This window comes from Gopherus flavomarginatus, chromosome 11, assembly GCF_025201925.1.
Source record: "Gopherus flavomarginatus isolate rGopFla2 chromosome 11, rGopFla2.mat.asm, whole genome shotgun sequence".
NCBI classification, from domain to species: Eukaryota; Metazoa; Chordata; order Testudines; family Testudinidae; genus Gopherus; species Gopherus flavomarginatus.
Window position 1 is genome coordinate 817,597 of NC_066627.1, and position 23,349 is coordinate 840,945.

At 44.6% G+C, this 23,349-nt stretch overlaps 2 gene segments (V, D, J or C); both read left to right on the forward strand.

Annotated features, from left to right (window-relative positions):
- The window catches only part of LOC127031414 (T cell receptor alpha variable 19-like), a 92,618-nt gene extending 75,429 nt beyond the window's left edge, over window positions 1-17,189 (forward strand). The window contains 1 exon segment of the V gene segment in view: window positions 16,757-17,189. Within this exon segment, the coding sequence occupies window positions 16,757-17,106 (350 nt within the window).
- The window catches only part of LOC127031404 (T cell receptor alpha variable 38-1-like), a 255,799-nt gene that overhangs the window by 231,957 nt on the left and 493 nt on the right, over window positions 1-23,349 (forward strand).

Genomic DNA, 23,349 nt, shown 5'->3' on the forward strand with positions numbered 1-23,349 from the left:
GAGCCGTATAAACAAGTTTTTGTCTGTATGAATTTTTAGTTTGTGCTGAATTCTCCAGTGCTTTTTATGTAGCATCTTGTAAAACTAGGCAACACTCCAGATGAGTTGCTGTAACCCCTGGAAGATCTCTGCAGTACCCCTGGTCGTGAACCACTCATGTAAGTTGAAAGCACTTACTAAAAATTTTTTCAGCCAGTGCCTATTCATAGCCCCCAGGTGGCGATGTTTTCCCTGAGTGTATAATACAGTCTCGACCGAGTATTTGCACGTCTGTGAGCTCTGCTCCATGCTACCTTCACCCCTTCCGCCCCAAATCTCCTGTCTCTGACAGCAGCAGCCAGCCTGTACAAACCAGAACCAGTCCTTTCTCTGCTATTCAGCCCTTTGGAAGCTCCAGCCCAGAGCCACAACGGAAGCTTCTAAGGCGTCGCGCAGGGGGTGAAGTTTCTTCTCTTCCCTCCCAGCTGCAAAGAGCAATTAAACCTGGTGGAGGCCGAGACCCAGATCCCCTGAATCCCCGTTATGGCTTCAGGTTGGATCGCAGCTGTGTTAACAGCCTCGGTGCTAAGTGAGTGTGAAGATTTCGTGTCACCGCCCTTGCTAGGTTGTTGTGTAGTTCCCAGTCCCTAGCCCTGACTGGACAGTGGAACCAGGGAGCAAGTACAGAAGACTGAAATCAGCTGATTTGAATGTGCTTTTCCACCTGGTAGCCGGCGTGGTGAGCAGATGAGAGGTACCTGGGCTGCGGGGGGGTCGAGATGCTTATTTATCGCCACAGGACTTTAGACTTTGCACAGGCCTGCAATTACATGTATTTGCCCCCAGCTGTCCGGAGAAAAGTCTCTCTCCCTCTCTCGCTTTTTGAAAGCACCAATGGGATTCACCCAGACAGGAGGGGACAGGGAGAAGGGAATTGACTCCTAACCCTAAAGCGTTTGAGATTAATTCTCTTCCCTCCTTTCTTTCCGAGGTGCCCTAGGCAGAGCGGAGATCCAGCAGCCCCTTTTCGCAGAGGCCCTGGAGGGAGATAAATTGACCCTCTCTTGCAATCACCCTAACGTGACCACCGAGAAGATAATGTGGTACCGCCAAGTTCCCAACCAGGCACTGCGGCTTTTGGCAGGTGGATTCAAGGGCGAGACTCCCGGCACCGAAGCGGGCGGCACTTTATACATCGCTCAGGACAAAGCTTCCAGTGTCTTTGAGTTCCGCAGGGTGCGGCTGGCGGACGCAGCGATGTATTACTGTGCTCTGAGCGACACAGCGTGACAGTCAGAGCAGGCCCCCGCGCAATATCTCACCCCAGCCCCGGCAGGGGACAGGAGCGTCTTTTGGTTGGGTGAGCTGAGGAGAGAGAGTTTCTTCCGTATCGTGAAGCATGAAAAAAGATCCGCTCCTTTCAGAGTCTAAAAGGGGGAAGAGGAATACAAATTCCTTCTTGTCCAGTCAACAAAGAGAAACACCAGCTATCTACAATTTCTGTCTTTCAGATACAGCCAACTTTCTGTTTGAGTGGTTGGGTTTTCTTTTAATAAAACCGTCCCCTCACCGTATTATCGGAGCTTCTGAATGATTCAGGCAAATCGTGTAAACCCTTTAAACTCTCATATTAGTTACTCCGAATTCCATACAAACACACAAAGTTCTGAGGTAACATCAGACAGAACCGTTGGGAAATCTATAAGAGGGAGAGTCTCGTCTCTCAGTCGTGTATGAGACATTTCACCTTTCAGTTCATTTCTTTGCCCACAAGGGGACGCTGCTGTATCACCTGACACGCGGTGTTGGGTCCAGGATATTACGGAGTTCTGGTGGGGGTGAGGTGATATCTTCTACTAGAACAACTTTTGCAGGTGGGAGAGACCATATCTGGAGCTCACCTGAAGGAGAGCTCTGTGTAAGCTCGAAAGCTTGTGTCTCTCACCAGCAGAAGTTGGCCCAGTAGAAGATACCACCTCACTGCATCTTTTCTCGCCCGTATCGATTGTTAATTGTCTATCAGGCTGCAATTCTGCCTCTTACTGCTAGGAAGCAGCACTATTCCTCGTCTTTCTAAACAAGCTGGCATTACCTTATCTACCGAAATACTCTCAAGTTCCACTGAGCCTGTCGTACCCTGGTGGGTGAGGGAGAATCTTTTACTGGACCAACTTCTGTTGGTGAGAGAGACAATCTTTCCAGTGGGATGGATTGACCAACAGAAATCCTTGCAGCAGATGCATTCTATTTAGACTCATTTGGGGAAGGTTTCACTGTTATTACTAACAATAACGTGTTATTCGAATTACCAGAGCACCTGGGAGCCCAAGTCATGGACCATAGCCCCACGGTGCTAGGCTTTCTTCAGACAGAACAAACATACGATCTCTGCCCCCAGAGAGTTTACAATCCAAGAGACAAGTGGATATAGATAGACGGAGCAGGAGCACAACACGAGAGAGACATATTGGTCAGCATGATAAGCAGTGGTCTCGGCAGACGGTCCATAGCCTACCCCTTGCCAAGTTTTCTGTAGGCAGCACAGCACAGCAGAGTTTGAAGGAGGGGTTGGAAAGACAATAATCAGGCAGTTTGTGGATGTATTTGTGAAGATCTCCCCAGAGGGAGGGACAGAATGGTAGAAAGTGTGAAGATACTGATTTTAGATCAAGACATACAGGTTCATAGAAGGAAGGCATGAGGGATACACCCCACACTGAAACATTACATAGCCTTCAAGTAACTTCCCTTTTACAAAGAGATATTTTGTCCCTGCCCCCACAAACCTAAAGTGCACTTGGCATGCCTGAAAACACCAATTTGGAAAGAAGTGAACCCCAGGTAATTGCTGAGGGTCTACAGTGATGAATGTGAGAGAGGAGCCTTAATAGAATAGAAAAAGACAAACACACACACAGTTCTCCAGACAGTTTAATCTCACATTAAAGCTGGGATTTATCAAAGCTGGTTGAAGGATTTAGACTCTTATTCCTCAATGACAGTTTAATAGAGCTTGGACATCCAAACCCTATCACTAGGAACTAGCAGGACACACAGCCAGATCTAGATGTATTTTAAAATTTCCTTTTCTTATTTTCCAGTGGATTAAGTGACGCAGGACCAATCAGTCGCTCCATCCATCCAGCACCCAATCACTCTTTAAAATGGGAGTGAGGTTCTTAAGTAATTAAGGCGGCTTCTGAAAATTTTACTCTTAAACCAATTTGATTCCGAGACTAAAGACGTGTCCAAGATCTCACAGAGACATCTTGTTAAAGCCAGGAACTGACCGCCTAAGTCTCATGAGTTTCAGCCCAGGGCCATAAGCACAAGATCACCCTTCTTGCTTTTAATTTTAATATGGGAGAGGAAAATATTGAGGATGTTCTAGGATTCTGTCCCATCACCTTTGGCATGATACAATGCACGCAAATGTACCAGAATGACTCGAATGGAGCTTTGCCAATAGACACCAACTGAGGGTGTGGCCTCATCAACTCTCAGACCGATGGCCGATGTACATAGCAGAGGGACATAACTGAACAGATCCTACGGAAAAGGATAAATGGACACAAATCAGATATTAGGAATGGCAATATACAAAAACCTGTAGGAGAACACTTCAATCTCCCTGGACACACAATAGCAGATTTAAAGATAGCCATCCTGCAGCAAGAAAATTTCTGGGCCAGACTTCAAAGAGAAACTGCTGAGCTTCAGTTCATCTACAAATTTGACACCATCAGCTCAGGATTAAACAAAGACTGTGAATGGCTTGCCAACTACAAAAGCAGTTTCTTCTCCTTTGGATTTCACACCTCAGCTGCTAGAAGAGGGCCTCATCCTCCCTGATTAAACTAACCTCGTTATCTCTAGCCTGCTTCTTTCTTGAATATTTATACCTGCTCCTGGAAATTTCCACTACATGCATCCCACGAAAGCTCATTCTCCAATAAGTCTGTTAGTTTATAAAGTGCCACAGGACTCTCTGCTGCTTTTACAGATCCAGACTAACAAGGCTACCCCTCTGATACTCTTCCTCAGAAAATGTCTCTCGTGAGGGGAGCGACATTGTTGCTGACATTATGTGAGTATCCGTATTTGAACTCTGTAGGAATATGGAAGAGAGATGATGGGAACAGACCATGGCGAGTTGCCTCTTACCTAGCTCAGCTGGGTTATGTACCGTGTGCTGGACCAAAGGGAGAGATTTATGTTTACTTCGAGTGAAAGGTGATACTAAAATAGGCTGGGAGTGGGCGAATGCTGTAAAGAACTAAAGAGGAGGTTGCTAGCTAGCAAGCTCAAATGAAAGTTAGGCAGGGTATGTTAATTCCACCTCCCACATCCAAGATAGACACATACACAGAGAATAGGGAGGTTGTGGAATCTCCATCCTTGGAGATTTTTAAGAGCAGGTTAGACAAACACCTGTCAGGGACTAGAAAGCCTCTCCAGCCTGGTCCCTTCCAGTCCTGTGATTCTATGATAGAATTTCCCATGTTCCCATGCCACAGTGTGGACCTGGCAGTAGGACCCATTGGCCATGGAATAAACTGTCTGCAATTATTATTATCTCTGTTAAGCTGCTTAGTAGAGAGCTTTGTAGCTTGGTTAATGGGAGCTACTTACAAGATGAAGAGAAGGGACCAGGATGTTGGCCCTCAGAACCGTTATACTCTATCTGCCCTCAATAAATGCATTCTCGGCCCTGTCTCGTGGAGGAGACCTGAACCTGACTTGCACTCACCCCTCAGTTACAGACGAAAGGATTTTCTGGTACCTGCAGTTCCCCAGGTAGGGACCTCAATTTATAGCTAAGGGATACAGCAAAACAAGTCCGAGCACCGACCGGGGGGAGCCTTGCACATCTCTGAGGACAGAAAATCCAGCAGCCTGTCCCTGCGCAAGGTGCGACTGGCAGACGCACCAGTGTATTACTGTGCTCTGAGAGACACAGTGTGGCAGCCAGGGGCGGCCCCATGCAATTAATACCCCACTCCGGGGCTGAGCAGCGGGGAGCGCCGAGAAAGGAGCAGAGAGGTCCCACCCGGGGAGAGAGCTGAAATAACTCAGGCATTTAAGGAACAAAAGAACACTTAAAACATCTACATATAGATACACAAACTCTCTCCCCACACCCTCAGTCAAACAATTGCTGAGTCAAGGTGTCAAATCTTCAGCTCTGCTGACTGAAGTCCCCTCTGTTGATAAATGCAAAGTAATGCATATTGGGAAACAATCCCAACTATACATATAAAACGATGGGGTCTAAATTAGCTGTTACTCACTCACAAAAGAAATCTTGGAGTCGTGGATAGTTCTCTGAAAATATGCATTCAATGAGCAGCAACACTCAAAATCTAACAATACTGGGCATCATTAGGAAAGAGACAGATAATAAGAGAAAATATCATGTTGCCTCTATATAAATCCATGGTACAGCCATTTCTAGAATACTGCATGCAAATGTGGTCACCCCATCTCAAAACAGATATATTGGAATTGGAAAAGGTTCAGAAAGGGGCAATAAAATGATTGAGGGTATGGAACAGCTTCCATATAAAGAGAGATTAATAAGACTGGGACTTCTGCTTGGAAAAAAGATGATTTAGGGGAATATGATAGAGGTCTGATAAATTCATGACTGGTGTGGAGAAAGTAAATAATGAAGTGTTGTTCACACCTTAGTATAACAGAAAACACAGGGGTCACCAAATGAAATGAATGGGCAGCAGGTTTAAAACAAATAAAGGGAAGTATTTCTTCACACAACGCACAGACAACCTGTGGAACTCCTTGCCAGAGGATGTTGTGAAGGCCAAGACCAGAGCAGGATTCAAAAAAATAATTAGATAAATTCATGTAGGATAGGTTCATCAATGACTATTAACTAGGATGGGCAGGAATGGTGTCCCTAGCCTCTGTTTGCCAGAAGCTGGGAATAAGGGACAGCAGGGGATGGAGCACTTTATGGTTACCTGTTCTGTTCATTCTCTCTGGGTCAGCTGGCATTGGCCACTGTTAGAAGACAGGATACTGGGCTAGACAGACCTTTGGTCTGCCCGTTGTTCTTATCTTTTCTTACCCTGATAGGTACAGTACACTGAGAGTATATTAACATGATGAAGTTTCCTTAGTTTAATCAAAGTCATTTTTTAGAGATTTCGTTAAATCAATGAAGGAGTGAGAAGATACTAAAGTTGGCTATGCAACACAATTATCACACTAAGATATAAAGTTTACTCTATTCCCCACAAATCTACCCCTTTTCCCATCAATACATCCTATTTCATATCACTAGATCAAAATTTTCCCATCACCATAACACTATTTCCCATCAAGATACTCCTATTTTCCATCATGACACCCCTGTTTAGTGGGTGCCTTTCACCACATGGAGGGTCTGTTTCATCTTCACAATAATATTTCATCTCTGCATGACCCGCCCTTTTCTTCTGTTCTCTGTGTCTTATGAACTCTGAGCCTCCTGCAGTCCAACCCCTCCTCTTTCTGTTCGAGCCCTGTTTAAAATGCTGTCACTGCAGCTCAAGGAAAATGTCAGATGTGAAGGAACCACCCACTCAGGAGGCTGTTACCACCCACACAGACAGCTGAACAGGAAAAGGGAAGAACCAAACCACGATTTTCGGTTTTACTCTGAAACAGACAATTTTCTGCTAGCTGTGAGAAATAAAAAGGCGGATCCGTTCCTGATAATTGGGTTTTGGGCGGGGTGTGTGTGCGATAAGAGCTTTCAAGTTAAGAACCGGTGACTTCTCACCATGTTCTTTACCTCCGGGTCAATTATTTTGCTGGTTGCGATTTCAAGTAAGTAGCATTTTAATGTGTCCAGCTGGAAATATTTTCTATTGCCGTTTTGCCAAACCCAACTAGTCTTAAAAAGCCTAGGCTCGGAAGGGTTAAATGTTTAAAGAGGCTGGATGCATTTAAGGTTACCCTAAATAATGGGGTATAGGGATCTAAATCACTTAGGGTAAGAATATTTAAAGTTGACTAAGATTATAGTGTTTAGAATAAATATTTTTTCTTTTCCCCCTCCCTCACAAGCGACCTTCGGGGACTCGGTCACCCAAACTGAAGGCACCGTTCTTGTCAAAGGAGGAGCACCTTTGGTTATTGAGTGTACCTATGAGTCTATCCTATTCCCTTATCTCCTCTGGTATATTCTACACCTCAATGAAGCACCGAAGTTATGGCTGAGAGATAAAACATCAGGGGGTGGCCAAGATGAAGGGGACAAGCAGGGCTTCTTTGCTGACCATGTCCAAGACAAGAAATCCTTCCATTTGAAGAAAAGCTCCAGCGAAGTGAAGGACTCTGCGGTCTATTACTGCGCCTTCAGACACACAGTGATTGCAACAGCAGGGGAGCTGAACGAGAATCCACTGCAAGAGGATGAAGCACAGAAACTCTAGACTTCTGTCTCTGAAAACAAAATCCAACATGTTATGTTTTCATAACTTGACTTCATTATAGTGTATAAAGTACCTTCAGGGAAAGCAAAGGAAAGAGCTGCAATGTAGTGAAGAGAGGGATGAAAAGAACCATTGGCTGGAAGATAAACCCAGACAAATTTAAATGAGAAATAAAGCATACTGTTAAAAAAAAAAAACCAACCAAACACACACAGAGAGGAGAATAAACCAACAAGGGAAGGGATGACTTCTCCATCTCTTGGCATCTTAAAAAGCAAGACATGTTGCTTTTCTGGAATGTATACTTTTGTCAAACATCAGTAGTTGGGCTCAATGCAGGGGTAACTGGATGACTTTCTTATAGCTTGTGTTAACACAGGAAATCTGACTAGATAATCTGCTCATCTCTTCAGGGGTTAGAAGCTATGACTCTCATAAAAACATAAGAATGGCCATGCTCCGTCAGACCAATGATCCATCTAGCCCAGTGTCCTCTCTTCCTACATTGGCCTGTGACAGATGCTTCAATGAGAATGAACAGAAGGGGACAATTTATTCAGTGCTCCATCTCATCATCCACCCCAACTTCTGGCAGTCAGAGATTTAGGGAGTATAGGGTTGTGCATCTAACCATCTTGGCTAGTAGCCACTGATGGACCTGTCCTCCATTAACTTATCTAGTTCTTTTTTCAAGTGAGTTATACTTTTGACCTTCACAATATCCCCTGACAAAGAGTTGAAAAAGTTGACTGTCATGGTGTGAATAAGTACTTCTGTTTGTTTTAAACCTGCTGCCTATTAATTTCAATGAGTGACCCCTGGTTCTTGAGTTATGTGAAGGGCTTAAAAACAATTCCTTACTCACTTTTTTCAGACCGTTCATGATTTCATAGTCCTCTATAATATGAAACAGGATGAAACCTCAGCTGGCGGAAATCTGTGTGGATCCATTTATCTAGATGAAGTAAGCGTCTCTCAGGGTTCCCTCCCCACTCTGAACTCTGGGGTATAGATGTGGGGCTCCTCATGAAGGACCCCCTTAAGCTTATATTCCTCTAGTTTAGGTTAAAAACTTCCCCAAGGAACAAATTCCTTTCCTTGTCCTTGGATGGTATTGCTGCCACCACCAAGTGATTTAAACAAACATTCAAGAAGGGCCACTTGGAGCCCTATCCCCCACCCAAAATATCCCCCCCAGCCCCTTCATCACCTTTCTGGGGGGGCCTTGAGAATAATATGCCAACCGATAGGTTAATAAACTGAGCACAGACCAAATCCCTGGTTCTAGGACACTGAAAATCAATCAGGTTCTTAAAGAATTTTATTAAAAAATAGTAATAAAAGAATCACACCTGCAAAATCAGGATGGAAGATAACTTGACGGGGTAAATAAAAAAAGATTTAAAACCCAGAGGATTCCCCTCTGACTCTGCTTCACAGTTACAATACAGGAATGAAATTACCTCTTAGCATAGAGAAAATTCACAAGCTAAAACAAAAGATAATTAACACATTTCCTTGCTAGCACTTACCATTTCTGTAATTTTAGATGTATTATTACAGGATATTTTTAGGAGATATATTTTCCTGCCCTGGCCTCTCTTTCTGTCTGAGAGGGCACAAACAGTCGCCGCCCCCAAGATTTGAAAGTATCTTCTTTCCCCATTGGCCCTTCTGGTCAGGTGCCAAATAGGTTAATTGAACTGATTAACCCCTTTCAAGTAAGTGATTCTGTACCTCTGGCCAAGAGGGATTTTATATTACTGCAGACATAAAGGTTATTACCCTTCCCTTTATATTTATTACAGGGTCTTTATATTATTCAGGTTTATGATACATTAAATACAAATATTTGTATTACGTATTTTTAATTATTTCTTCCCGCAGCCTGCTTTAAAGCAGGCTGTTCTCTGGGTTTTAAATTGATGTTTAATGTCACAAAACCCACACATTTTCAATAAAATTAGGGAATGGGACCAGGTTCCTCTGCTGGCTTCAATGAGCATGGGTGCATGGTAGAGTCAAGGGATCTGCAAGAATCCACATTAGCTGAGGATTTAGGTCATAAACATGGCAATTCTGCAGGGGACCCATGTTACAGCTGTGATGATGATAACAGAAGCCCCTCTTGTTCTAGACACTGTCCAGTTTTGTCATCAAATCTGCTTACAATCCAAGTGTAAGAGGAGACAACATGTGGGTGCAGATAAACAGAGAGAGGAATACAAAGGAAACGCTGAAACTACATTGGGTAACACAACCAGCTGTGGTCTCAGCACAAGAATGGCCTATTCTGGCTCAGCATGATGTCAGGCAAAAACTCCACCCAGCTCAGTGACTCTGCTGTGTATTACTGAGCCATGAGCCCCACATTGAGCCACAGGACATTCCAGGAGGTACAAAAACCTCCCCAGCCACCCAGGGGCTCCTTCCACCTTCATTCACCCCGAAAAAACAGGCTAAAGTAGTCCCTCCTCTTTCTGTACCAAAGGCCTCATTTCACCCTAGGGTTCCTTGGCCTATACAGAGTCCTTGGAGAGAGAGAGAGAGAGAGAGAGAAAGAGAGAGAGAGAGAGAGAAAGTGACTGGAGGTACCTAAAGACTAAGGTCTTGTCTACATTGCAAGTTGGAGCCCATTAAATCAGCCCCAAGTGCCCTAACTCCTGAGGTGTCTGCACTGGCAAGGCACTTAGAGCATCCGGATTCTGTGGCTGGAGCACCCTTGGTAATCCACCTCCATGAGAAGCATAGAGCTTTCTGCGCCTTGGCTGAAGTGCCGTGGTGCCAGTGTGGATGCCCTGGTCCATTAATGTGCTCTGATCGGTCTCCAGGAATTGTACCAAAATGCCTGTTCTAGCCACTCTGGTCATCACTTTGAACTGTACTGCTCTGCCCTCAGGTGACCAATCCTCAGACCTGCCCTTTAAATTCTCTGGGAATTTTGAAAGTCCCTTTCCTGTTTTCTCTGCAAGGTGTGAACTGCACTCAGCACATCTTTCCAGGTGACCATGCCTCCACACGCCAGGCTATCCCTAGTAGGGAGCAATGCGGAGGTGCTGGATCTCATCAGTGTTTGGGAGAAGGAAGCTGTCCAGTCCCAGCTGTGCTCCAGCTGTAGGAATTATGATATCTACGGGCAGATATCAAGGGCCATGATAGAAAGGGGTCATGTCTGGGACACACTGCAATGCAAGGTTAAAGTGGAGGAGCTGCGGAACACCTACCACAAAGCACAGGATGCAAACCACTGCTCTGGTGCTGCCCCTGCAACCTGCCAGTTCTACAAAGAGCTGGACATGATACTTGGAGGAGACCCTGACATAACCTTAGTCCCAGATTTGGACCTTAGCGTCCAAAATATGGGGGTTAGCATGAAAAACCTCCAAGCTTAGTTACCAGCTTGGACCTGGTACCTGCTGCCACCACCCAAAAAATTAGAGTGTTTTGGGGCACTCTGGTCCCTCTGAAAAACCTTCCCTGGGACCCCAAGACCCAAATCCCTTGAGTCTCAAAACAGAGGGAAATAATCCTTTTTCCCTTCCCCCCTCCAGGTGCTCCTGGAGAGATACACAGACACAAGCTCTGTGAATCCAAACAGAGTGATTTCCCCTCTCTGTTCCCAATCCTGGAAACAAAAAGTACTTTCCTATTCCCCCAGAGGGAATGCAAAATCAGGCTAGCAATCCAACACACAGATCTCCCCTTGATTTCTTCCTCCCACCAATTCCCTGGTGAGTACAGACTCAATTTCCCTGAAGTAAAGAAAAACTTCAACAGGTCTTAAAAGAAAGCTTTATATAAAAAGAAAGAAAAATACATACAAATGTTCTCTCTGTATTTAGATGATACAATACAGGGTCGATTGCTTAAAAGAATATTGAATAAACAGCCTTATTCAAAAAGAATACAAATCAAAGCACTCCAGCACTTATATTCATGCAAATACCAAAGAAAAGAAACCATATAACTTACTATCTGATCTCTTTGTCCTTACACTTAGAAACAGAAGACTAGAAGGTAGAAACTGCTTCTCCAAAGCTCAGAGAAAGCAGGCAGGCAGACAAAAAAGACTTAGACACTCAATTCCCTCCACCCAAAGTTGAAAAAATCCGGTTTCCTGATTGGTCCTCTGGTCAGGTGCTTCAGGTGAAAGAGACATTAACCCTTAGCTATCTGTTTATGACAGACCCCACCTCCACTCCAAACAGCACCATGGACACTTTAGAGATGTGGCAGCCCAGAGTGCAACAAGGCAGGAAGAGGAAAGCAGGAGCGAGGGTGCTGAGGACGAGGGGGACCCAGAGCCAGAGGATGGCTCGGAATCCCTAAATGCATGAAACCAGGAGCTGTTCTCAAGCCAGGAGGAAAGTAGCTAGTTGCAATGGATGGTGCTTTGGGAAGAACAAACAGCACATAAAGTGCCCGGTAAGTGGCTTTTATTTTGAGAAGGAATTTGTTCAGTGTGGGCTCTTGGTACCAAGAGGGTTAAGGCTGCATGCATGCCTAGATACAGAATAGGGTGTTGATGTGGTCTCTCACATCATGGTAATTGGCCTCAGTGATCTCATCGAAGGTCTCATGCAGAAGCCGGGCAATGCGCTTGCGCAGGTTCTTTGGCAGAACTACTGTGCTCCTTGTCCCAGTCAGGCTAACATGTCCACGCCACTGTGCCATGAGGGGCAGGGGGACCATTGCTGCACACAGCCAAGCTGCATATGGGCCAGGGAGGAAGCTGCGTTGTTGCAGAAGACCCTCCCATGCTTCCCAGGTCACCCTCAGCAGCGAGACATCTTCCAGTATGAACCTATGCTGTAGAAAACGTGGGGATTGTCTTCAGTATAGAGGACCCCTGCAGCTGCTGGCTCTCCCCAAGGCACAGAAACCCAGAGGACAGTACAGCCCTAGAATAATCAATTCCTCCTGCCTCTGTGGTTACTCAACATTATGAGCCTCTTGTGGGTTATGTGTGCTTGTCTTGGGACAGGCAGTTTGTGCTGTATGAACTGTGCTTGTCTTTAAGTTTGGCTGAATCATTGTTCTGTCTAGTGTTAACAATGCTGCCTCTGCTAAATGTTGCATTTTGGCTTTACAAATGCAACCTTGAGATCCCAGCCATCATTGTTATTAACAGCTGAAAGGCTGCACAGACTCAGGAAGCGGCCATGAAGAAGCAAGGAGGACCTTCTGCATGAAGTCATGCAGCAGTCCCTTACTGAAGATAAAAAAGTACAGGAGTGGCGGGAGACCCAAGGGAGGATCCACAAGGAGAATGCAGATCACCGGCAACAAACCATGGAGTGGCTCCTAAGTATAATGGAGCACCAAGCTGACTCAATGCAGGCGCTGATATCACTGCATACAGAGCAGATCCGCACCAACCCACCCCTGCAGCCCTTGTCCCAAAGCTCTTTCCCTTGTGCCCCCATATCACCACCAACCCAATTTCCCCAACATCTGGTTTCTTATCACCATCAGCTGCCTCCAACACTTTTACCTTCACTGCCCAGCTCTGTAAACTATGACATGTACTCACTGCACTCAACCTCCATCTCCATGCATTTTAGCCAGCCTGAAGTGCAGCAGTCATTGCACACCACTCCAGACAGGAAGGCTGAATATGATAGCAGGACATTCACAAATCTGTGATTCTTCCATTTGCCACCCCACTCCCTTGCCTAAACCTAACCCATCCCCTTCCCTGCTCCCACACGCCACAGATGTGTCATGCCATGCATGTTTCTCCAGCAGTTGTGTTTCTTTTCAATAAATGATTTTTTTTGGCTTTGGAAACATTCTTCATTGCATTAAGTAAAAGATAGCATAGCCCAGGAGTAGGAACAGCAACAGGCACTGCAAGTCAGTGCATCATAAGTAGCAAACACAGATTCCAACTAACATTGGAACCACTGCACTTCACTCCAGTGCAGGGCACCAAACATTACTGGTGGCTTTAAGCCTCAAATTGCTCCATCAAGGCATCCCTAATCCTTGCAGCCCCGTACTGGGCCCCTCTAATAGCCCTGCTCTCTGGCTGTGCAAATTCAGCCTCCAGGCTTAGAACCTCAGCGGTCCATGCCTGAGCGAAGCTTTCACCCTTCCCTTCACAGATGTTATGGAGGATACAGCACACAGGTATAACCATAGGGATCTTGTCATCAGCCAGGTCCAGCTTCCCATACAGACAGCACCAGCAGCCCTTTAAACAGAACGAAAGTCCCAGCTTGCAGCTTCCTGAACAGTCCTGTGTTCTGAAAGATGCATATATCATGAAGCTTTCTGGGCCAGCCTGTGTTAATGTCCATGAAATGCCCATGGTAATCCAAAAGCGCCTGGAGAACCATAGAGAAATACATCTTCTGATTTATGTACTTGGAGGTTAAGTGATCTGGTGCCAGAATTGGAATGTGCATGCCATCTATTGCCCTTCCACTGTTAGGGAAACCCATTTGTGCAAAGCCATCCACAATGTCACAAATGTTGCCCAGAGTCACGGTTCTTCTTAGCAGGATGCGATTAATGGCCCTGCAAACTTGCATCAACACTATTCCAACGGTTGACTTTCCCACTCCATATTGGTTAGCGACCGATTGGTAGCTGTCTGGAGTAGCCAGTTTACAGATTGCAATTGCCATGCACTTCTCCACTGACAGGGCAGCTCTTGATCTCATATACTTGTGCCGTAGAGTGGGGGCGAGCTCAGCACACAGTCCCATGAAAGTGGTTTTCCTGATCACAAAGTTCTGCAGCCACTTCTCGTCATCCCAGACTTGCATGATGATGTGATCCCACCATTCAGTGCTTGTTTCCTAAGACCAAAAGCAGCATTCCACGGTGATGAGCATGTCCATGAATGCCTCAAGCAATCTCATGTTGTATGAATTAAGCATGTCGACTTCATCGTCAGACTTCTCACTGTCACTTTGTAGCTTAAGAAGTAATTAGACTGAAATTCATTATGTGCTTGGGCATCATTAGGTAAGGAACAGACAAGACAGAAAATATCATGTTGCCTCTATATAAATCCATGATACAGCCACATCTCGAATACTGCATGAAGATGTGGTCACTCCATCTCAAAAAAGATACATTGGAATTGCAAAAGGTCCAGAAAGGGGCAATAAAATGATTGAGAGTATGGAACAACTTCCATATGAAGAGAGATTAATAAGACTGGGACTTTTTCTTGGAAAAAAGATGACTTAGGGGGATATGATAGAGGTTTATAAATTCATGACTGGTGTGGAGAAAGTGAATAATGAAGTGTTATTCACATCTTAGTATAACAGAAAACCTAGGGGTCACCAAATGAAATTAATAGGTAGCAGGTTTAAAACAAATAAAGGAAAGTATTTCTTCACACAATGCACAGTCAACCTATGGAACTATTTGCCAGAGGTATGTTGTGAAGGCCAAGACCAGAGCAGGTTAAAAAAAAACCTAAATAAATTCATGTAGGAAAGGTCCATCAGTGGCTATTAGCCAGACTGGGCAGGGATGGTGTCCCTAGCCTCTGTTTTCCAGAAGCTGGGAATGAGCAACAGGGGATAGATCCCTTGATGATTCCTTGTTCTTTTCATTCCTCTGAGGCACCTGGCACTGACCACTGTTGGCAGACAGGATACTGGACTAGATAGACCTTTGGTCTGACCCAGTAGGGCCATTCTTATGTTATTTTCTTATGCTTAGGGTTAGATAAACTATAGTGGTAAATTAGGATTTAGCTTTTATGGAAGATGTTAGGGGAAATTAGTGTCAGTGTTTAGGATAGAGATAGGAGTTTAATGTTCCTTTTAGTAATTAGGGTTAGGTTAGAGTTAGAGTTGGTGGCATGTTGGGTGAAGGTTAGCGCTGGGGGGAAGTTTAGGTTCAGAGTTTGGTTTATGAGCAGGGTCGGGGTAATGGATTAGGGTATGATGATGTGGAAGTTAGAGTTCGAGTTAAGGAGAAAAGTTCAGAGTTAATATCAGGGTTAGGGGCTAAGTTTATCATTAACATTTTGAGTTAGGGTTTTGCACTAAAGGTTGCTCATAATTTTAAAAGGAAACCAGGGAATGCAGGACCACAGTGAATCAGGCTCCATCTAGTCCAATATTGTTTCTCGAATTGTAGACAGTAGGAGATGCTTCAAAGGAAAGTGCAAGGAACAAAAAGCAAACACACAGATTTTAAAGGCACCAAATCCAAAGAAAAAAAATCCGTTTTTGCTTTTCTGTGCATCAGGAAAAGAAAAGGATACAGCTGTGGATATAGAGAGGGATAGATCTGCAGGATTATTGACCATTCTAATTATTAAAAGAATAATGCATTTGCCTCTCTCCTTCGTGGTTGTGATAAGCCTTGGTTTAAGTAAGTGTAGCTTCATTTGGCCAACTGATATATTCTATCATTTGCCATTTTATAAACTGTATTTTTGCACATGATGAAGACATTCTGTTCTGCATAGATTTTGGTCTCGAGATGTAGAATACTATATTAGAAAAGGTGTAAAGTTAGGGTCAAAAATATAGATACAGAAAATCGAAAAGTATGTTTCTTCGTTATGTTTAATAGCTCTCCTTTTATCCTCACTTTGAAGGTTTTTTACTTCTGATCTAAATAGATGTCAACAACAACAAAAACGAGGGGACTAAGTTTTCATGATCATAAGTAAATTTGGGAATAGAAAGGGGTGCCGCAGGACTTTCTGTCGCTTGTTTTATTTGACATTCACTAGAGGGCGCTCCACACCTTCATATCTATATTTTAATTTATATTATGGTGTGTGAGAGAGAAAGTATGTGTGTATGTGAGAGAAAGTAACTTGGAATCAGAAGCTGAATGAGTTTGCCTCGTTGTGTAGCGTCACAAGCTGAGAGGGAGGAGACAGAGGTCAGAAGGAAGCAGGTTTCATCTTTAGGACATGAATGATCATTTTCAAAATCACAGAGGAGGAAGAGATATTCCATAACTAGCTGCTGATCGTAGTAACAACACCAGGATAACCTGAAGCTGCAAAATGCTCTTGTACGTGGCTGTACAGCTCTGGATTCTGTTTCCGCAGTCAGGTGAGACTAAAAACTTTCATTTGAAACAAAGGCATTTACAAAGGAAAAAATAAAGGTCTCTGAACAAAGAAATCGTAGGAGGAATTTTGTTTTCCTTTGCAAAGAGACATCCAGGTTAGCATCATCAGTGTGCTGGGAATAGAGAGAGATGTTTTTAAGACGTGACTCAGTTACACGTGCAGAGGCTGAAATTTTCACAGGAGCACAAGGGAGTGAGGGGTCCAAGTCCTCACGGCGTTAAAAAGTTCCAGCCACATATACACAGATATTTAAAGTCTCTCTTTCCCTCCACAGGTCTTGCACAAAGTGACTCCGTGGACCAGTTTCCTCCAGAAGTGAGAGTCTTAGAGGGGAAAAGTGTAACTTTACACTGTAATTTCACCACAGCTGACCCAAATCCGTATCTCTTTTGGTACCGGCAGTATCCGAACCAGTCTCCACAGCATATAGTGACTAAAACGACGTTTGATGCCACGGATCAGGCGCTTGTCCAGGGAAAATTCTCAGCATCTTTGTACATGGGTAATAGGACGGCTCCCTTCCAGATTGAGGCTGTTTCTCACCAGGAGAGCGCTGTGTATTACTGTGCTCTGAGACCCACAGTGGGGGAGAAATGTATCTCCGCTCTACAAAAGGTTGCTTAGGGAAACGATAGAATCGTAAACAGGGGGCTGGAAGGGACATCGAGAGGCAGCTATTCCAGCCCCCTGTGATGAGGCAGAACCAAATGTACAAGGATTAACTTGGACAGGTGTTTGTCTAATCTGTTCTTTAAAATAAACTGTTCCCCTTATATTCTGTTAATTTTCTCTAAAAAAAATTAGTTCTGGCACTTTGCCCTACTGTATATTCCTCTGTTTTTTAATTATTAATGAAGATTCTTTGGATTAAAATAAATTTCTTATTGAAAAGACTGTAAGCCATAAATGGAAAATGTTAGAACAAGAGTTACTAATTTAGTTTAACTTTTAATAATTTGTCACTACTATAATTTCAGATGAATGAAAGCTATATTCAGGAGCCCTCCCCCAGAGTTATGACATGTATCAGGCAACAAGTTTATCAAAACAAGTCTGGCACTTCTAGGGAAGAAGAGAACTCTATTTATAAATGTGTAACCGATAGGCTAAAACAGGGATCGGCAACCTTTGGCACGCGGCTCCCCAGGGAAGCACCTGGCAGGCCAGGCAGGTTTGTTTACCTGCCGCTTACGCAGGGTCCGCCAATCTCGGCTTCCGCTGGCCGTGGTTCCCCGCTCCAGACCAGGGGGCGGCGGGAAGTGGCGGCCAGCACATCCCTTAGCCCGCGCAGCTTCCCGCAGCCCCCATTGGCATGGAGGTGAACCGCGAACATTAGGAGCCACTGTCAGCTAAACCTGCGGCAGAAGGTAAACAAACCAGCCAGCCAGGGTACTTACCCCGGCTAGCCCCGTACAAAGGTTGCCGATCCCTGGGCTAAAACGTGTTTACATCACCAACAAGACGCATGGCTGTGCATTCACTCCCCCTCCTCTCACGAAATCCAATACACCTGAGCCCGGTTTAATCCAAGCCAACGCTACTCAAATCAAGCCAACCTGGCTAGACCCTGTATCCAGCTGAACCGATCCCAACACAATCCAGTCAAGCCCAACTCAAAGCCGTGCAACCTAACTCAGTTAAATGAAATTCAATCCCCAAACCAACTCTGGTGATTACAGCCCAAACCAACCGAATCCACCAAACCCATTGAAACTCAGTTCAACTTAATCCATTCCAAGACCCCCGCCCCTCGAAAAAAAAACCGGAAAGAAACCCAACCCAGTCGTATTTAGCTCAACGTAATCCAAACAAAAGCACAGATGAAAGCCCCAAACTCATGAAAACTGAACATTTTCTCAGTAAGACTGAAGCCTTTTGAAATATTTTAATGAATAGGAAAATGTTGCACTGTTATGTCCCACTGCCACCCACCTCTCCGCCTAATCTCAGCTGAAAACAGACCCCACTGTTTGTAACAGCCCTAAAAGTTTACAGCTCACGGGTGGGTGCCTGGTTCTCACTAAAGAACTCTCAGAAAGGGAATTCCTTTTCCAGCCTGATCCCGCAAAGCTCAATACTCGGATATTCAGAGAATCCTTCGATGTCTGTGTGCATTAACCCCGACTTTTCCTGAATGAGGTCCATGAGCACACTCGGGTATAACTTATCCTCCAGAGGGTCTTTTGGGAAGAATTAAACTTGAATATATAAATGTGATATGTGCAGATATTAAATATACATAATATATTTCTAAAAGCATTTCTCTTCAGTGTTTTTGAAATATCTGATATTTCAGAAACGCTGAAGCCAAATTCTTTTAGGAAAAAAAAATCCGTGGGACACACTCATTGTGCACCGGTGAACAAGAATCCTTGAGAAACTGGTTGTAGGGAGGTGGGGTCCTAGATTTCTCAGTCATATAATTTACTCTATGTACCACAAATCTCTGTTTCCTGCTTAATGTAAACACCTGCAAAGAAAGTCGCATTTACCTTCAAGTCAAGAGATGTTAAAGAAGGTCTGAGAACGCCGTTCACAAGCGGAACCAACCTCTCTTCGTTTCCTGTGGGTTAGGGAGGGATCTCACTTCCACATACTCCCTTAGTAGGCCAGTGGCTGAAGAAATGCGGCGAGTTTAACACATGCAGGCAGGACGCTGTCTCTTCACGGCTGAAGGGTTCCGGGTAGAATTGAAACCTGAACCGCTCTGCTTACACAATGAGCAAACGTTTAATGTTCGTCCTTTTTGTTTTCACTCTATATCCAGGTAATTGGTCGTCCAGTTAAGCTGATTACTGCCGAATTTCTCTCTCATTCTCTTTTTCACACACACACACAGACCCCTCCGCCTTTGCAGTGTGTGTCTCTTTCTCTCTGTGTCCCCATACTCCTCTCCCAGTCTACTAAAGTACTGAAGTGAGCACTCAGAATGCACACAACTGCTATATTTTCTCTCTCCATTTCTTGTTGCAGGTGCGGTGCTGGGTGACTCGGTCCAGCAAAGGGAGCCCCAGATGTCTGGAGCTGAAGGCGTGTCCGTGATTCTCAGATGTTTTTATGAAACCAGCTACACTGCTGGTGTCTATCTCTACTGGTACCGTCAGTACCCGAACCGAGCCCCGCAGTACATCCTACGGAGAGGGACGAAGGAAGCCAGATCTGGCAGTGATACCGCAGATTTCGCCCAGCAGAGGTTTTCTTCCCAAGCTGATGGCAACTCCACTGCTCTGACCATCACAGCCCTGGAGCTGGCGGACACAGCGGTGTATTACTGCGCCCTGCAGCGAGCACAGTGACACAGCCACACAGCAGAGCTGTACAAAAATCCTCCTCTTCCCTTCACCTTCAGAGGCTCAGCATGGAAGAGGGGCCAGAGAGAGTGTCCCCATGACCCAGCATTCACCCTCAGTGAGGGATGCAAAGCTGGGCCACAGCTCAGACAGGTGCTGTCCTCCCTGTCAACATCTCGCCGATACATTAAATATATATCATAAATACATGTCAATGCATCGATGCCTTTCTGCCTTCGTCACTGATCTTAAATCCCAGCCCAAATGTCTAAACGCAGCGAGGTTCGTCTCTGTCAGTATCTGTGCAGCACCCAGGACAATGGGGCCCTGATGTCAGCTGAGGCTAGACGTATCCACAGTGCTCCTTCTCCTCCTCATGCCCCGCACTCATCGCAGAACTTGGGCGTTTTACACAATTATTTAATGACAAAAGACTCGGAGATCCAAAAACTCAAAACTATGTAACCATTAAGACATGATGTTGACATTTCATTTGTCAAAGTAAACGGAGTTAAATCAAACTCCAGTAGGTTTCCAAGCAGTATTGTTCTTAACTGAGTTTTACAGCTAGGCAAAGGATTATCAGTGGAAATATTTTTACCTGGTGTTTGTGTGCGTGTGTGCGTTGAAATCCTCATTTATTGACTTTCGCTGCTAGAAATCTAATCCCCCCAAGCCTCCATATAGGGCATAAAGAGGATGTTCATCTAGTGTATTCATTTGGCAAAGTTTTATGACCGGCTGCTAGGCTGATGTCATCTCTCCTGCTTTTTCAGTCAGGCTTGGGAGTAGCATAGTTACAACCACTAATATTAACCATTAAGCAGGTGTTAAATGGTGAAGTCTGGGGAGAAGATCTTTTTTTTTTCTTAAGGAGCAACGAAACATCTTCCCAAAACTCCTGTAACTATGGAATGGCTTGTAGGAATAATTTTTGAAATAATCTCTTCAGGAGATAAGTAAGACAGAGATACACAGGTTTTTAAATTTGACCCCTTGGATAACAAGGGCTAGAGAATTTCTCCCAATGACTGCCGCACCAGACCCATAACTTATGATGGACCTAGAGAAGCATGAGAAATTCCATGTGAAATTAATCCTTTCCCCCACTCCAGAGAAATATCTGAATGGTTTCTGGAGGATAGGTCCATCCATGGCTAGTAGACAATATGTTCATGGATGCACCCCCATGCTCTTGGTGCTCCTAAATGTCTGACTGTCAGATTCTAGGACTGGACGAAGGGTGACGGATCACTTGATGATCGCCCTGTTCTGTTCATTCCCTGTGAAGAACCTGGCATTGGCCACAGGATACGGGGCTTAATGGGCCATTTGCCATACCAGATCATTCTTACGTTTTCTTGCTCTTTTTTCAAATGTACTTGCAAGATTTATTATGTCCACTAGGTGGCGTTCCTGACGTTCTGGTAATTATATTTTGCAGTGTATTTTATTTATTTAAGGTGAAACTGAATCAGGCAACTCCCTGGACAACATTTCTTTCGCAACTCTAAAGTCATAAAGAGGGGGATGTCACAGAGATGGCACTTTTACAGCAGACGCATTCTTTTAATGCACAAATCAGGAGAAATAAAACCTCTAATAACTCCACAAAGAGCCTAGTAAAAAGGAGGAGAATTTGAAGCTTCAAAATGGTCTTCTTCCTTGCTCTACAGATCTGCCTTCTACTTGTGAGGTCAGGTGAGCTAAATGTTCATTTTTATTGAATTTATTGCTTTTCTTAAGAACTACAGCAGTCCTGCTATAACAGGCTCATTTTTCAAAGAAGCCTGGGGAATTAGGAAACCAGTTTCCTAATCACCTTTTGAAAATACCACGTAATTATTTAAAAAGAAACTAAATTATCTGAACCACAAAACCGTAAAGGTTTATGGGAACAACATTCCTTTTCTGATACTTTATTTTAAAATGGAAACCAGTTTCTGCATAAGATCATCAGAAACTTTTGTGTAAAGCTATGAGGGAATACATATAGTTACTTTATTGCCTTTTTTTCTTTCGACAGGTCTTGTTCAAAGTAATTCTGTGTTTCCATCTCCTGAAGAAATGCAAATCTCTGAGGGGCAACACGCAGCATTGCAGCGTAATTTCACCGCCGCTTTCACCAGACCAAATCCGCTCTGGTTCAATCAGTGTCCGAACCGACCGCCCCAGCATTTATTGGCAGAGTATCAATCTCCTGCTGAGAAGAACAGGGTCACTGCTGGAACATTTTCATCAGTTTTGTTCCAGGCTAATAACAGCCGTGTATCACTGTGCTGTGAGGTACGCAGTAGGGCAGAGCTGCCTCTCCGGCGATACGAGAAGTGATCGAGGTGCTCACACACACCGAGGGTGGCAAAGACTGTTTTTCTACCTGACTCTTATTTTATGACCCGTCTCTGCCAAGTTCAGTTCCTTCTGCTCTTCTCATGTCTGGGAGGATCTTTCCGTTTCTACCCCTGCGGTATAGCCCCCATGCTGTGCAAACCAAGCCCGACGCGTTATTATCTCAATTATATTTATGTGAGTTAATAAATACACGAATTTACAAACTTTCAATGAAAATATTTGTTAATAAAACAAATCACTCCATAAAACTTGAAAAATGGTAACGGGATCTCCTGCAGCTGGAAAATAAACTGGGCGAGGTTCTGATCTCTGTTCCATCAGCGCAACTCTGGTCTAACTAATCGGGGCAGCGGGTTCTTTAATGTGAAACGTCTCAACTCCTCTAAAATCAACATCCATCCAGTCAGGTATCTCTGTCCGTCAGTCTTTCTGCTTGCCCATCTTCTTACACAAGGTAGTCTCTCTGGTTTCCTGGTGAGCAAAGTCCATTTCATGTCCAAACATTTTATCTACTGCATAGAGACAGTCACAGCTACAATCAAACCTTTTTGGAAGGTGCAGCGGCCGGAAGAGCCGCCAAACAGAGACGGTTTCCCATAGAAATCAGTAGCAAACACCACTCCCCTCCCCTAGTTTCCTCTGGGTTTGGGCACTGGGGTCAGATCCGCCCCCCTCGACTTTTTAGGGGGGCACGTTGATCGGTTTAGAACATTCAAATAACAATCAATCCCTTTGCTTCGCTGTTGTGTTTTCACTGCCTCTTTGTGACTCTAAGTCCGCAAAACAAAGGCCATGCGTTTTGTTCTAACCCTTTTTATACTCACTCTGTGTCCAGGTAATTGAGCTGTTAGCTTTGTTCATGCAGCCTGGCTCGCTGCTAATTAAACCCTCTCTCTCTCCTCCCAAAACCAGAACCAATCCGCCTGCTGTCTCCATTTCTCTGCAGCACGTTCTCTATTTCAGTTTATCCGCTGTTTTATATGTCCTTCACTGTCTGCCTGCTTGTAGTCCCCTTTCCCCTTCCATGCTCCCTCTCTCGGTTCGGCACCCCGCTTGTCTGGAACTGGTACATTGTATTTATTTATTTCTTGTCGCAGGTGCTGCGCTGGGTGATTCGATCCAGTCCAAGGAACCCCAAGTGTCTGGAGTAGAAGGAGGCTCGGTGACATTCAGCTGTTCCTACGATACCACCGATTTTTCGGGCATCTATCTGTACTGGTACCGA